The 15134-nt window shown below is 42.0% G+C and overlaps 1 protein-coding gene across 1 annotated transcript in view; it reads left to right on the top strand.

Annotated features, from left to right (window-relative positions):
* Window positions 1–15134, top strand: part of zbtb16a (zinc finger and BTB domain containing 16a) — a 118664-nt gene that overhangs the window by 94399 nt on the left and 9131 nt on the right. Inside the window, exon 6 of the mRNA XM_036588499.1 lies at window positions 9350–9520. Within this exon, the coding sequence (XP_036444392.1) occupies window positions 9350–9520 (171 nt within the window). The remainder of the gene's footprint in view (window positions 1–9349; window positions 9521–15134) is intronic.

Below are 15134 nucleotides of genomic sequence, written 5' to 3'. Positions count from 1 at the left end.
TCAAAACGTATGTCAAATGCTGATCATTTTTTTTATCCGCTGATCCCAGTATGATTGATATCATTGTGCATCCATAATTAAACTCTTTATATATAAACCACCAAAAAGATTAGCCTGAACTATATACTGATGCACCATCATAGAAACCACTGATCTCCAGACAGAGTACAGGTTCATTTTTACCCATATCAAACTAAGCAGCCTTTGCAATCTCAATTGTTTACAGTTTGTCCTTTCTGATCACATCGGGGATAGTGTTGAAAGCTCAGTTAATTATGAAGAATATGCATCCAACACCTGTCAAACTCAGTAGGGCCAATTTCTTCCATGTGGGGTTTTGTAAGTGATGAAGACATTTTCTCTGTCTAAATGGACACTGGAGGAACCATATGGTTCCATGACATTATCTTGAGGTAATTAATATGGCATCTACAATGACATCTGGTGGCATTAATCTGTCCGCGAGCAGCGCGGTGCATCTTGCCGTGCACGGACTACAGCAGACCAACATGAAAGTGAATTATCTGTTGCTATTATTGGTGCAAAGTCTGGAAAAGGCCTCAACCCCTGAGTGAAGAGAAGTAATTGTCTCACTGTGTTAATGGAAGGTGCGCCGTCCTCATTCTTTTTGCCTCTCTAGCCTGAAAGTGGTCGTTTTAAGGGCTTTTTTGCTGTTTTCTGGGGGGTTGTAATTTTGGTTTTAAAGAAAGGATGCCTGCGTGAAAACAAAGCCCTGCTTAACTCACCACTTTCTGCTCAGTGCAATAAGGCCGACATGTATTTGGACAACAGATCCTTAGGGGCCAGTGACACTTTGATAGTAACATACAAAATGTTATTTTGCTTCTTGCTTGCTCTATCTCTCTCTCGCTCTGTCTCTAGCTCTCTCCCTCTTGCCATTACCCATCCCTCCTCCTGTTAGATCAATAAACAATTCATTCGGGCTCTTTTCTTTGCTTTTCTTGTCAGAGGCGCAGAGGCGTTTTGAATGCATTAAAGCTGCGCTCTTGCTACTGTCACATGCTCTGTATTGCGGAGTGGAGCTGTCAGCCAGCGGCTGCTCTAATACCACATTATGCCCAGACACTCTCCGGGATTACGTGGATGTGCGCTTCTCCTGTAGTCTGGACTCATTAGGTGTCAGCCTGGGTGAGTGAGCGAGTGAATATTGTGGTCACTGTGAGGCACTGGACCCATCACGTCGCACGCACGCACGCGCTCACACCCTCAGACTGCCGCAGACGCTGCAGGAACAGTTTGTACCTGTTGGCTCCTCAGCTGCTTGTCATAGGCTTACAAGTAACATTTCTTTATGCGTCCTTCTGGCCCTCTCTCGTTTGCTTTCTCTTTTTATCTCTCACTCTCCTGCTTGCTTGTGCTTTTTTCCTCTTTCTCTCTCAGAAGCAGACATGGTCTCTGCCGGCCATGCTTGAGACAGAGAGACCAAAAGAGAGAGATAAAGGGGAATAGGGAGGTGTGTGTGCTCTCCAATCGGTCGTGCTTGTCTGTTGAAGGCACAGGCGTGAGACCCCTTGGTGTTTGGTTTTCATTGAGCATCGGGTTACCGTGGAAATGAATGGGTCGAGGAGATGAGATGCGGCTTTACCCTCCAAACCCCGAAACGCAGCCATGAACAGAGAGCAGCCTGTAGCAATGTCGTCCCCCAGTGAAACTCACAATACGCTCGTTTATGCCTCCCAATTATAATTAAGACACACTCTTTAAGAAAATCATTACCCAGCTCTAAGAGGGGAACAGTTACTGTGCTCTCAGTTTAGCCCCCTGTATGCTCTACATTTACTACTGCAGGCACTTCAGGGTGTGCGCAGTTCTCTTCTTTCTTAACATTTATTGACCCTTCATGTCTCTGTAATCTCTGTGGTCATAAACCCTAAAACCTGCAAAATGGTAACTGGAAAATAAAAACTAAGAATATTTTCTCATGTAATAAGATTTTATTCCAAGTATTTTTGGACTGTTAAGGGCAGCTGGTCTTAACACACTTAAGGTGTTTGAAATTACTTGGATTGTGAGGGGCAGAAAATGTCACCAACTCCTAAGACTGAACTTTAGAGTTGTGGAAAAATATCCATGCAGATTTCCTTGAAAAACTGAAAGCAAGTCTTTTAAAGAGAACGGAAGCTGTAATAAAGGCAAACCGTGGACACACTAAATATTGGAAGATTCGATTTAGGAGTAATTTTCTGTTATATATGCTTATTTTCTGATGATGAAGAACATATATGATGAAGTAACTTAGCATACTTAATGGCCATTTTGTTTGGAAATTAAATAAAAACAAAAACTTCTGCACAATACTGTTCTAAATTGGATGCAGTCTGTAAATTTCAGTTTTTACACTCACACTTTAGTCCTGTAAGTTAACTGTATCAGAAAATAAACTCTAAGTCTGAAAGTTTGATTTAGAGAAGTCTGAAAACTAAAACTTAGTTATTTTGACTTTGTAGACTGTTTTCTTTGGTGCCTACAAAGGCTATGAAACTAACCTCAATTATCTTGTATCTTGGATCCCACATACGTGATAAAGATTATTAAGTGGGTGCACGCTCCTAGTGGTGGTTTTTTTGTTTTTGTTTTTTCTTTGTGCCCCCACATGCTACTGTGTATGGCTCTGGGATGTCACTTTGGCACCGTTCTGGCCATATTGTGTGTCCGCCTGCGCCCCTTCAGCCCCCATTGTCCCTCAGCCTCAGCAGGGCTGCCAGAGTGCCCAGAGCCTCCACCCCCACTTGGCTTTCGCAGCTGCCCCCGCTGACCCCCTCACCCCTCCTGCTGTTCGGCTCAGCCTCTCCCACAGCGCTGTGCATACCACACGACCGCAGTGTGTACATACAGCGTGCCGCCTATCAGCTCCACCATCTAACACACCCTCACTGTGCATTAACACTTAAAGTAATGCCTTCGGGACACACGTGCAGGACTAAATACCATACACTCGTCATACATCTCACATCTCATACGTTTCACACATGGCGTTTAGGATATACTAATAGCATATCATATCAATACATTCCACATATCATCACTGTCATATCAGAGCCTTATAACTCATTTTTTGTTTGTTTTTTTAATATTATAAGCATTATAAAGCATTAAAGCATTATATTACATTAATGTGCTGTATGTTAAAGCTAAGAAAGTTTTTTTTCTTACTGTATATGAAGTTTTGTATGACAGCAACAGTATACAGTCCTGTGCAAAAGTTTGGGCACCCCAGTCAAATTTCGTGTTTCTGAGTGAAAATAACTACACATCCTCTACACAGATCACACTTCTCCAAAGTATAATATAAGTTTCTGTTTATTTACTAAATTTACCATAACATAAATTGTGGGATGTGCAACGATCATGGCACATATTTTGTGCTGTACTTTTTTCCAATATTTTAAACTCAAAAGATAAGCAGGTATTGTGCAAAAGTTATGGTACATGTTCTTACCATATACACGTTCACTAACATGGACTGTCTTATCAAAACCTTGTGCATCCACTTTTTGTTTATTTTATTAAACCATTTGAAAATGCAAGCTGCCTTCACATGCTGTGAACAATTTATGATGAATGAACTAATACAAATTGTCTGAAATCGCTTAATCATTTAAACACGCTTGTTAAATCATTATTAAAATTGCAACTTTTGTTTTCGTTCTTTAATAAAGTTTCGATCAGAGGTTTTGTTGTGACAGTGATAATATTCGGCATCGATTCCACAGAAAAGTTGAAACACACGTAACAAACCTAATTCTTCAGTCTGGCTGGACAGCTTATAGCTCCCTACATGCAAATCCAGGCATTAATGTATGCTACCCTGCAGATCAGAGCAGCAGCGTGCCTCTCCACCAGTGCCATCATGGGGAGATCTTCATTGAGCAACAGGTGACATCACACCCCACTGCTGGGGTGACAGACAGAGCAGCAGGAGTTTGTTTTCCATCAACACCGCTGAAATGAAAAACAAGCTAATTGACTACAGTCTCGAATGACAGTCGCTGGCTTTCCAATCACACGCACACATACACACACAGTCTCATGGTGCCTCTTCCCCTCGCACTGACGCTAACAGGCAGAGCAGCTTCATTCTCCCCTTCGCATGTTTCAATTTAATCAGCGCTCTGTTTTTGGCTGTTTAATTTTCACCACAACCTTGACAACAGCCTATAGATTATACAGACAAATTCAGCCTCTAAAGCACGTGAAGTCGAAGATTTCCTCCTCGGTGGCTGGGTAGCGTGATGCGGGCACTGTTAAGCAACGGCCAGAGGCACTCCAGGCCCATTAACTTAACACTGCAAGTAGAGCAAAGAGGCCCTTACAAATAGACACATGAGTGGAGGTAAATTATGCCAAAATTCGGGCAGCAGCGGCAGGCAGCGGCAGGCTAAGCACTTCTCTGTCCAGGTGCCACTTTGTCCGACTCAATTTTACACTGTAATAGAGGTGGCTGGGTCTCTCTCTCTCTCGCTCCCGCTCTCTACCTTTGCGCTGAGCTTCTCTCAGCCAGTCCATTTTCTCCTGCCTCTCCTAACTTCTCACAGTGGAACACTTAATTCCAGCTAACACCAATCAGATGGACAGTGCACTTCCTTTCTCGGCCTGCGCTCTATCAGCTGTCTCGCTCTCTTTCTTTCCCAAAATAGTTTTTTCCAAGTGAAAGAGTTTTACTAGCTGCCCGAACTGCCAATATCTCTCTTAGATTGAAAAAATCTGATCAGTGGCAGAAATCTTTCAGTATTACTTTGTCGGTTTGCTTTGTTTTGGCTTGTTTGCCTTGGCCTCTGGCTTATAGGGAATTACACAGGGTTTGTCTATAGGCTTCCTTTTTGTATGTGTTAACTTATTTTCACTTAGAAAATCAACAAAATATGTAATTTGGCCAGGGCCACCCAAACTTTAGCATACGGCGGTGCTTAGTAGCTCCCAACTGACGAGAGAAACAGCTCGAGTTCAGATAAACAAACATTACTCACTGCTGCCTTCTACGCATACTGTAGCACCAAGTTAGAAGTAAGAAGTTTTGTTGTTTTCACAAGACCTATGACATCTCAATAAATGTTTTCTGCTTTTTTGCTTACGTGCATTTGCCATAGCTCAATTGATTAAAACACATTCATGCAGCATTAACGTATCATTGTGAAAGATAACAACTCTGGAGAACATTGTGATCATGTAAAATAATTGTGATTGGGCGATTATGTAATAATTTTGACAGGCCTACTAGGGTGAGGTGATTGTTCACTTGTATATTTCTGTGTGTGTTCGCTAAAGAAGGTGCATGAATGTAGGTTATTGTGCTACTAGCTAATTACATACAGGATATGTTTAGGTGCTGAGGTGAAAGGGTGGTCTGTCTGCACATACAGACACATACACACAGACCTCTATAAATACAACCACAGCGCCTACTCAGTCTATCAGACCACAGATCATTATTGTGCCTTACTTGAGATGGTGATGGTGTCCTAACAAGATGTAATTTAAGCCTTGAAGTCTCTATAAATAGACTTGGTCATCCAGTGTGGCTTGAATGGAAATGACGAGAGTGGAAAAATTAATTGCCTCCATTTACTTTAAAGGAATACTCTAGCTTTTTTCCATCTAATCTCTCTCTGCCAAATCTGTATCATTGTGGCAATTACCACTGACTATAATTTCAACATATTATCCTGTACAGAACAATAAATATGTCAATGAATTCCATGTATAAAAGTTTGAAATATGTGGCTATATAATGCAAATTCTTAGCTACTCTTTGACAGTAAAAGTCTTACATGAGAGAATGCCTTAATTTAGCTGATCTTGTAAGGTTTATTCAGCTTTCAAATCCTGAAGTAACACAGTAAAAAATAAATTGTGGTTCCTTTCACAATTGCTAAGTTTTTCTGGTATACTTCTGTGATGAGGTGGAGCCTGTGAAGTCTCTGGCCACATAACAGCACTGTGGCGGAGACTGTGTGTGTGCCTACATCATTACATTCAGGGGAGCCAGTAAAAACTCTGCCCACATCACTACATTCAGGGGAGCCAGTGAAAGCTGCACCCACATCACTACATTCAGGGGAGCCAGTGAAAGCTGCACCCACATCACTACATTCAGAGGAGCCAGTGAAAACTACACCCACATCACTACATTCAGGCGAGCCAGTGAAAGCTGCACCCACATCACTACATTCAGGGGAGCCAGTGAAAACTACACCCACATCACTACATTCAGGGGAGCCAGTGAAAACTACACCCACATCACTACATTCAGGGGAGCCAGTGAAAACTACACCCACATCACTACATTCAGGGGAGCCAGTGAAAACTACACCCACATCACTACATTCAGGGGAGCCAGTGAAAGCTGCACCCACATCACTACATTCAGGGGAGCCAGTGAAAACTACACCCACATCACTACATTCAGGTCAAGCCACTGACACCCTGACCGCTTCACTATACTGGTAACTTATTACTAATTATAGATTATTCTTTCTGGTAAACTAGTTGCATCTCAGGGAGAACTAATTAAACAGATGGATGGCTTAAATTACAAATACCTTTTACTGAAGATGATGTTCTACAAAAATGCTTGTTTTGCATAAATGTTTATCACTGGATTTTAGTGCTGGAATTTAGCATTGGCTTTTATTGTAAGTGTGCTTTGAGTCAATGGATTATCTGTTGTTGGGAAACGTGTTTAAATTATTCTCAGTATTAACTGACTAGAAGCTACAGAAGCAACAGATTGAACAGGATGAAAAAGATGGCGTATTCTTTTAACTTTCATCAGTTTTTAGTTACACAGAGAAATGGGAATTTACCAAGTAAACACAACTGCAGTGGTTGATATGGCTTTAGTTATCCCCCCACCCTGTCCAGACCTTTGTGTCCTTTAGGTCACGCTCCACAGTCCAACCCTGTAACCTCCTGCATTCCAGCCAGCCTTTTTCCCTCTCTCACTAACCACCCCCCTCCTTTCCCTGCCTCTCTGTCTTTCATCTCTCTGCCCCAAAAACGCTAGCGAGTGTTTGCATTTTTAGACTTTTTGTCTCTCTCTCTGTACTCTTCTCCATAAATTCTTTATGCATGTTGGGCCGAGCGGCAGACGAGAATACACCAGACATGCAGACAGTCCTGAAGCAACCCCGGGTAACATTAGAGAGCGGTGTGTGTCTATCATTCTGCTCCACTTTCAAACCGGCCCGTCCCGCTAGGTCTAACGGCACAATCAGCTCCAATCAATGGCCTCCTTTTCATTGATAAATGAAGAGCAGGAAGAAGCAAGTCAAGAGAGAGATGGTGGAGACAGACAGATGTAAGGGGTTGAGAGCAAACGGAGGGGGAAGGAGGGAGTTAGACAGAGAGAGAGCCAGAAGGAAGCCTTGTCAGTATTTATTTGCACAGAAGCAGCAATTCAGCCGCACTGTCTGAGATTTAAGAGCACGACTGCTCCCGTCTTGCTTCTCTCTCTTTCTTTCTCTCTCTCCTCATCTCTCTCTCTCTCTCTCTGTCTCTCATTTTCTCTCTCTTTCTCACTGATTGATCCACGTTTATGAACATGAGGTTGGGCCTCCTCATAGATTTTTAAATTAGCAGCAGCTTTGCCCCAAAGATGCATTATTGATTGATGGAATAGAAGCTGAGCTTGAAACACTCCTGCTTTCCCCAGAGTTTTCTAGAGTCTGGTAATTGAAAAAGTGTGTGTGTGTGTGTGTGTGTATGTGTGTATGAGACAGACAGAGTGAGAGGCAGGAGAGCTGGCGTACTTAGAGTCTGTATAGAGTTAGGCACGCAGCTGGGCGTAATTTATGTTGATGCATATTGGAACTGTATCTGTGATTACTCAGTCTAACTGCCCCTGACCTCTCATCGCTTTGTATTATGGTTTCAGTTTTTGGTAGAAACCATCTTATTCATCTAATAGGACATATGGTGTATTTATGTGGTGTGTATATAATGATTTTCTGTTCAGAGCCGATTGTGTTGCTGATACAAACTACAATGAGGCCGCCACGCCAAACCAAAGAGATTACATGTGAATGGCACATGATTTGTGCAGAAGTCCTAGTCTTATAGTTGACTCATTGCCCCCCCACCTCCCTCTCTCACTCTGTCACTCGATCATTTAAAATTCCTTGTTGGTGAATGCATAAAGCCAAACTAAAGAAATCAATGTTGGAATGTTTAACCCCTTAAAGAGTCTGGATCTAAACTTTTATTACATGCGCATTTACTGTAAAAATTACAAATATGTATGTAATAAATTACCATTATAACATAATCATTTTGGATATATATTCTAAATAATATATAACAATATATAATTGATATAATCAAGTATTCAGAAGAGTTAATGAGTTTATATTCAGCTGACATCTGGGGAGGAAAATGAAAAGGAAAAAGAACACATTTGAAAAAGTATAAAATAGCCAGGAGAAATCTGTAGTCTTTTGTGATGGATGAGTAATAGAGGCTGCCTCTTCAGATGAGCTAATACACTAACAGAGCTAACCGGTACGTTTTTGGAGGCTAATGGAAATTCATCTTCTAGAGGTGATCGCTTTCACCTCAGTGGACACTGTGCTGACATGTTATCCATTTTCACTATTTCAGCTCTGTATCAGCTACAGTAGCATATACAGCTGAGCTGCCTCTGGCTTCTTAATCATGTCCTTGGCATTGCATTGTTGGCAAGGCCCTTGTATTAAGGCATTTGCGTTTTCCTAAGTGTTACTCACAAACACAAGCAAACTCACCACATTTTACAGCCCTGTTAAAACGGAACACCTGCATTTTACTGAATTGTTGGCCTGTATTTTTCTCAGTCCTCCCATAAAGGAATGTAATGAACACCCAAATAGTGATTTCAGTATTAAAATACTGGCAGCTCAAACGCTTAACTAAATAATCTTGTACCTGTGCACGTCCCTATTAATAATAACTCAGCCAGTTTGCATCGTAGTCCATGTAATTACTAAAAAATACGACTTGGTATGTAATAAACCTGGGTTTTGTGGGGTTTATTTGAATAAAAATGATGGTGAAAAATATGGAAGAAAACAACAACGAAACATTCACATCGTGAGTGTCTTGTATCTCTGAATTGGGAGCTTTATAGGAGAAGGAAAAAATATGTACATTTAAAAACTTAAATGTAATCTTAACAAGCGTTAGTGTAACAGCATTTTATTTTGAGAGGTGATATAAATGGAAATGCATATTGTACACTTACACTCATGACTTCACACATATATTTACACATAAATGTGATTATGCACACATTCACAAAAGTCTGTATGTATACACACTAATCCGCTCTGTTCTGTCTCCCTCTCTCTTTCTCCAGGATCAGACATGGCTATCTTCTGTCTGTTGTGTGGAAAGCGCTTTCAGACGCAGACGGCCCTGCAGCAGCACATGGAGGTCCATGCAGGCGTGCGCAGCTACATCTGCAGCGAGTGTAACCGCACCTTCCCCAGCCACACGGCCCTCAAGCGCCACCTCCGCTCACACACAGGTCTGGCCCACATCCCTCTTAAGCCCTCCACAACACCGATAGTCCAGATGTTCCGTCGGCTATGCCAAAATAAAATAAATAAACAAACAAATGCACGCATCCTAGTTTATAGAACGGCCCAAATAGTCGAGCCGCTTTGATGTTTTGACTTGTAAACAGACGGAATTTGTAATCCCTTGGTTCCTTGCACAGCACAGGGAATTCTAACGTTTGAGCTCTTGAAGCTGATGGTTTCGAAATATATTCCTTCATGTCATGATTGTCTAAGCAGTAGGGAGGTGCCGATCCAGTTTTTTGAGTCCTTTAATATCATATGTCTGCCGAAACCCAGTCTGATCCAACATTTGAGTTCTCATAAGCTGCACAGTACAGACTTTAAGTGCAAGTAATTCAAATAGTAAGCCAAATCTAGTTTAGATAAGCTATGTTAGGCTGGCATTTACTTTTAAATGCTGCAGTAAAAACATTTGAATTTTAGTATGTGCATTTTATGGGACATTCTGATACATTTAGGGTTTTTTTTTATGGTCTACTTGTTTTTTTTTAAATGACCATTTTGTGGTATTGAATATGCTTTTTTTTTGTCTCTAACTTGCCAGAAGTACACAATACTTTTTAATGAAAGAGTGGTGTAGGTCAGTGTTTGAATAGTCATTCAGGAAAGTGTAAAAAATCTTTTAGTAAATTAGAATTTTTGATAAGCAAAGTCGCTTCTTTATATGGTTTTACATTCTCATATTGTAGAAATGTGAGATGTCTAAACTTTATACTAATCAGAGCGCAATGTAGCTCAGTTTTGATCAGAGTTTCTTCTCTCTTTAGTCCAAAAAAGAAGCATAGAAATATGACTCCATTTGGCTAAATGCTGCTGCACACCTGGCCAGAAGCGTTGTTTGACTGAAATGCCCATCACTGGTGTAGAGTACTCTACACCTAGTACTCTTAAATCTTCATAACCATCATTGTAGCTGTTACAAGTGCTTGTTGGGCTGTTTCAATGTACCGCTTTAAAATAGTTCCACAATGCAGATATGTACATCCCTAACTTCTGAAAACATGACTAACTGCAGCAGATTGTGGATAATGTCTATTTACGTCACCTCTTTGTAAATGTAAACAGAGTGTAGCAGGGTAAAATAGCCTTAGCAGAGGATTGGAATAGGATTCAGCCTAATGTAGTTGATATTGATTAATGAAATTATGCACTGATTGGCTCTGACACCGATCTATCAGATTGGATCAGGACATATAAACTGTTCACACATTTCAAAAACATATAGTGGATCAATGGGTCAGTCTTTAAAGAACCATTTTTATAAATGATGTGTGAGTGTGAAGGTCCAACCAATTAAAAGTTTTCCGAGCCGTACATCCAAGCCAAGAACAATTTAACAACCTTTATTTTTAAGAGCGTATATCTCGTGGCTGTGTTGAGCTGTGAATGTGGAGGCTCTGTACTGTAGCGTTCGCTCTTTGATCGCTTGTGCCATTCAGCAGCAGCAGCAGCAGAGTCAGCCCAATGGAGAACAGCAATGCTGAATTGACAGGTCATTTAGCGGAGGGCCCTGCTCTGTGATGGTTTGTGACAGTGCCGTTATTCGGCCGTCCCAGGCTGGCTCTGCGCGTGCACAAGCAGATGAGGTGACTCAGGGAACAGCCTCTATTACGCGTGGAGAATATGAGACGATGGAAATGAATCCCATTTTCTCTCGAAAAGGCTTTTCCCCTCCCGCTCTCCATCTCTGACCTTAAATAACAGGCTGGTGTGTCAAAGCCGCTCTGGGCTGCTGCGCCTGGGATAAATATTTGAAGCGAAAGTGGCGAGATGAGCAGAGCTGGGCCCTGTTTACGGGCCGAGGGACAGCCCTTATTGGGCGGAGATACTGTACACACTCGTCCGAGCCGGACGCCACATCAGAGACGACGTGCCGCCGCTCCCGCCTGCACACATAAATGTCAGCGACTCTCCCTGCTGCCACGACGAGAGGGAGAGAGAGAGAGAGGGAAAGAGAGAGAGAGAAGGATGCAGCGTCGCGCTTCTTTGAACCCAATTCTCTGTAGGCGTGTATTAAATTACAATGAGCATCACAAGCACCCGTTTAATGTGATGTGGGGGCTTTTGTCAAGGGATTTAAAAAGAAAAACTGCAATTGGCCCAGGCAAAAGCACCAAAAATAAGTCTTGATTTATTTATTTTTTTTAAGAGCCAATGCTCACATTTAGTTCTCCTTTGATCTTCTTAATCTCATTCATATTTTTCTCATGCTGTAGAGGGGATCACTGGTATAAAAACACACTGATGTTCTGCTACAGATAGAACTGAAATACCGTGCAGCTTCCGCTTCATCAACAATTAACCCCCACTCAAATATGGCGTTAATATTCTGTGTGGTATAATTAAAATCTCTGCGTCATGTGGGCTTTCAAACAGTGGACTTATTTAGAAATGTAGTATCTGATATATTCCCTTTGCTCTGGGCGCTCCAATATAGATCCACACATCAGTATATCAGTAATAAACTTCTTCTTGAGGGCGACTAAAATGATTACACTGTTTGATGAATAACTTCCCTACAGGTTTTGCAATGCAAACAACAATAAGAAAACAGCGGTGCCTATGTGTTGTACTCGCATTGTCACTGGAATAAGGAAACCTCATAAATGTACTGGGCTGTGTAAAAGTCGGAGACCAGCCTTCCAGGTTATTCATTTTTCAGCATCAAGAAAAAAACATTAGAACATGTATTTGAGAGAAAATTACAAGCCTCAACAACTAAATATAATGTCAGATTTTTCCGTTTTGACCGTGTCCAGCATTCGCCTATTCTTTTTGGGAGTTTTTCAAAGAAATCTGCAGGAATGTTTTTCCATACTTGCAAAGTTCAGTCTTAGAAGTTGGTTGCATTTTCTGATTCTCACAATCCAAGTAATCTCAGACGCATTCAGTGATTGTCAGTCCACTGTTCTGAGAACACCAACAGCTTATTATTTTGATTTGTAAATTTCCTTTTCTCAGTAAGTGCTCCTGACAGCTACACATGCTTTTAGACCCATAGTGTTGAGTTGTATTCTCACAGTGAAAGGATGGACAGAAACTCCTGTGTTTTGAGTGAGTGGAGCTCGATTTTCTCCTGTCTCAAAGATGAAAGCTTTAGAGACTGTTTGTCTGATGGTGACAGTTTTGGTGGTCTGCAAGGTGTTGTATGGTTGTTAGGAGTCCCATTTTCTCTAAAACGTTTTTTGAAGTCCAGTGTTGGAAGCTCATGTCTAATTTATTATATTTAATTAGAAATATTTCATGAAAAGTGAAAGCCTTGGATTTCATGGCTATTTTTGGACTGGAATGTGAAGTAAATCAAGGGTGGTCTCTGACTTTTGCACAGTGATTAATTGATTGTTTTTTATTTATTTACCTGTTGGAAATACCAGCTGCTCTTTATATTCTCTAAAAATGTAATAACAAATGGACCACACATTTTGGAAAGTTAACCTTTCAAGCCTTTTTGTTTTAGATGACAACAGATGTTAATGCCATTTTTGAGATCCGAGTTTTTCTTGTGACAGTGATGATATATGGTGTGAGTGGGCTCTGTTGTACATTAGGGGTTAATAATCATGGCCGCTCGCTCGCTCCCTCCCCTGCTGCAGGCTGAGCCTCGTTAATATTCCGTTGTTGTTCGGCGCTTGTGTTTTATTCGGGGGCCCATTTTCCATCTGCGGCGGGTGTTTTGTGTTCGCAGCTGTGTTTGATAGCGCGGGCCAGCCGAGGCCCTGGCAGTGATGGATCCCTGATTTACGCCGCTTTAGTGCATAATGAACTGGGCCCTCAGCCGCGGCCCCGGCACCCACGCGCCCCGGCCAGGTACAGCAGCACCACAGACCCCCCCTCGGGGGGCACTGGGACGCAGGTGGCAGCCCCCGAGCTTTCCGAACAAACCCCCCCCCACACACACACCCCCCCACCCAGCCAGACTCTCCCTCTGTCAGTGCTTGATGGCTTTCCACGTTACAGGCAGGGAGGGAGAAACACAGCAACAGACGCAGCGTCTTGATCTATCACCTTGTATCTTTACTGCCTCCAAGCTTAATGCATTCCTAACAAAACCCAAGTCGTGCCAAGCCCCTCGAACCGCCGCGAAATTTGATAAGCAGATTGGCCCGTATCTGTGGCAACAAAAAATGCCGAATTTACACGAAGCCCCTTAGCCTAAAAATAACGCCGTGTATTAGATATATATGAATTCGTGCCCTGTAGTGTCGAGTGCGAGCTGTCGCCAATTATTCTGCCAAATAAAGATTAAAGATGCTTGTACTGATTGTGAGAGCAAGCCACCAAATTTAACTCCAGGGCATTTTGCAGCGAGGAGCTTTCTGCTTTTTATCCGTGGGCTCGGCACAGATGTCTTTGATTGAAGCGCGGGCTTAGTCGCAATTAAAGGCAGGTGAAATTTGGCGGGATTACTATTCCAGTCGCGTGCTGGAGCCTAGACACGGACTGTGATGGATTGCGCTGTGTGCAGCGGCTAGAGACGCTAGGAAGAGCAGAATGTCTTACAGCATGAGCCGCAGATAACTTCATGCAGACAAATAAAGACTGTCACTTTTATTGATTTCCTCCGACACCCTTCTTTGTTTTTTCCTATTCTTGATTCTTTTTCCTGTTATTCTTTCTGTTCCCATTAGGCATAGGGCTCTTTGCCGAACAGAAAGCAGTGACATTTGAGCCCAAATGGACGAATGTAAAACGTGCGAAGCACTAGGTTGCGTCTCCCACCGAACCTGCCTGAGGAAATTGACATTGTCTCGTAACGGGGGGTGGCGAGAGGCTGAGCATGACAGTACATAACGAGAAATGCAATTTATTCCTTGGCACGGTGCCGCTCGGACAGCCAGATAATGAAACACGTAGGTCATTCACAATGACTTAAACCTTCAGCGCCGTAGTGAAATGCATTAATCGAGAACATTACACGCCTGGCAGCGTTGCGCATCTGTACAGGGCGAGAATGATATATGAGCAGGCTGCTAGTCAGACACAGGAAAGCAATTAGCAAAGGGCAAGAAAGAGCACCCCTGCATATCATAATATCCCTGATTATTGACATCTGAATATCCATTACATACGTGCTCAGGCTCCAAGAAAGCTGTGATGAAACTTCGCTTGTAAGAAGAGGATTGCAGTATGCAAATGAGATGCTATTTTATCACACTTGTGAAATTGCCACGTTCCACTGTACACCAAACACTGCAGCCAGTGGTTTTTCATTAAGTGAGGATGCTGAACTATTAAGTTCAGCCATATTTGGTCACATTTATGGTATTTGGATCAGTTGTGGGAAGAAAAATTTGCGAGCAAATTTGAAAAACATCCACTGTAAAGCGAGGATATCATTAGTGAAATCGCAAACGACAAAAAAGTGAAATAATGATTCTCAATAACTGATGTAATGTCGAATACAATGCAAATAAAAACTAAGCAGAAAGAGATTAATAAATTGTTTTCTCTACATGAAAAAGTTAATCTCTCTCATGTTACTAGATCATAAATGCTTCAGCCAGTGTCTGAAGTTCTCTAAAGGTTCAGCCTAGCTGAGGACTTTAAAGGCTTCTGTTA

Source organism: Colossoma macropomum, unplaced genomic scaffold, assembly GCF_904425465.1.
Source record: "Colossoma macropomum unplaced genomic scaffold, Colossoma_macropomum, whole genome shotgun sequence".
NCBI lineage: Eukaryota > Metazoa > Chordata > Actinopteri > Characiformes > Serrasalmidae > Colossoma > Colossoma macropomum.
The sequence above is the reverse complement of the archived record's forward strand: the minus strand, read 5'-3'. Positions and strand labels throughout refer to the sequence as shown.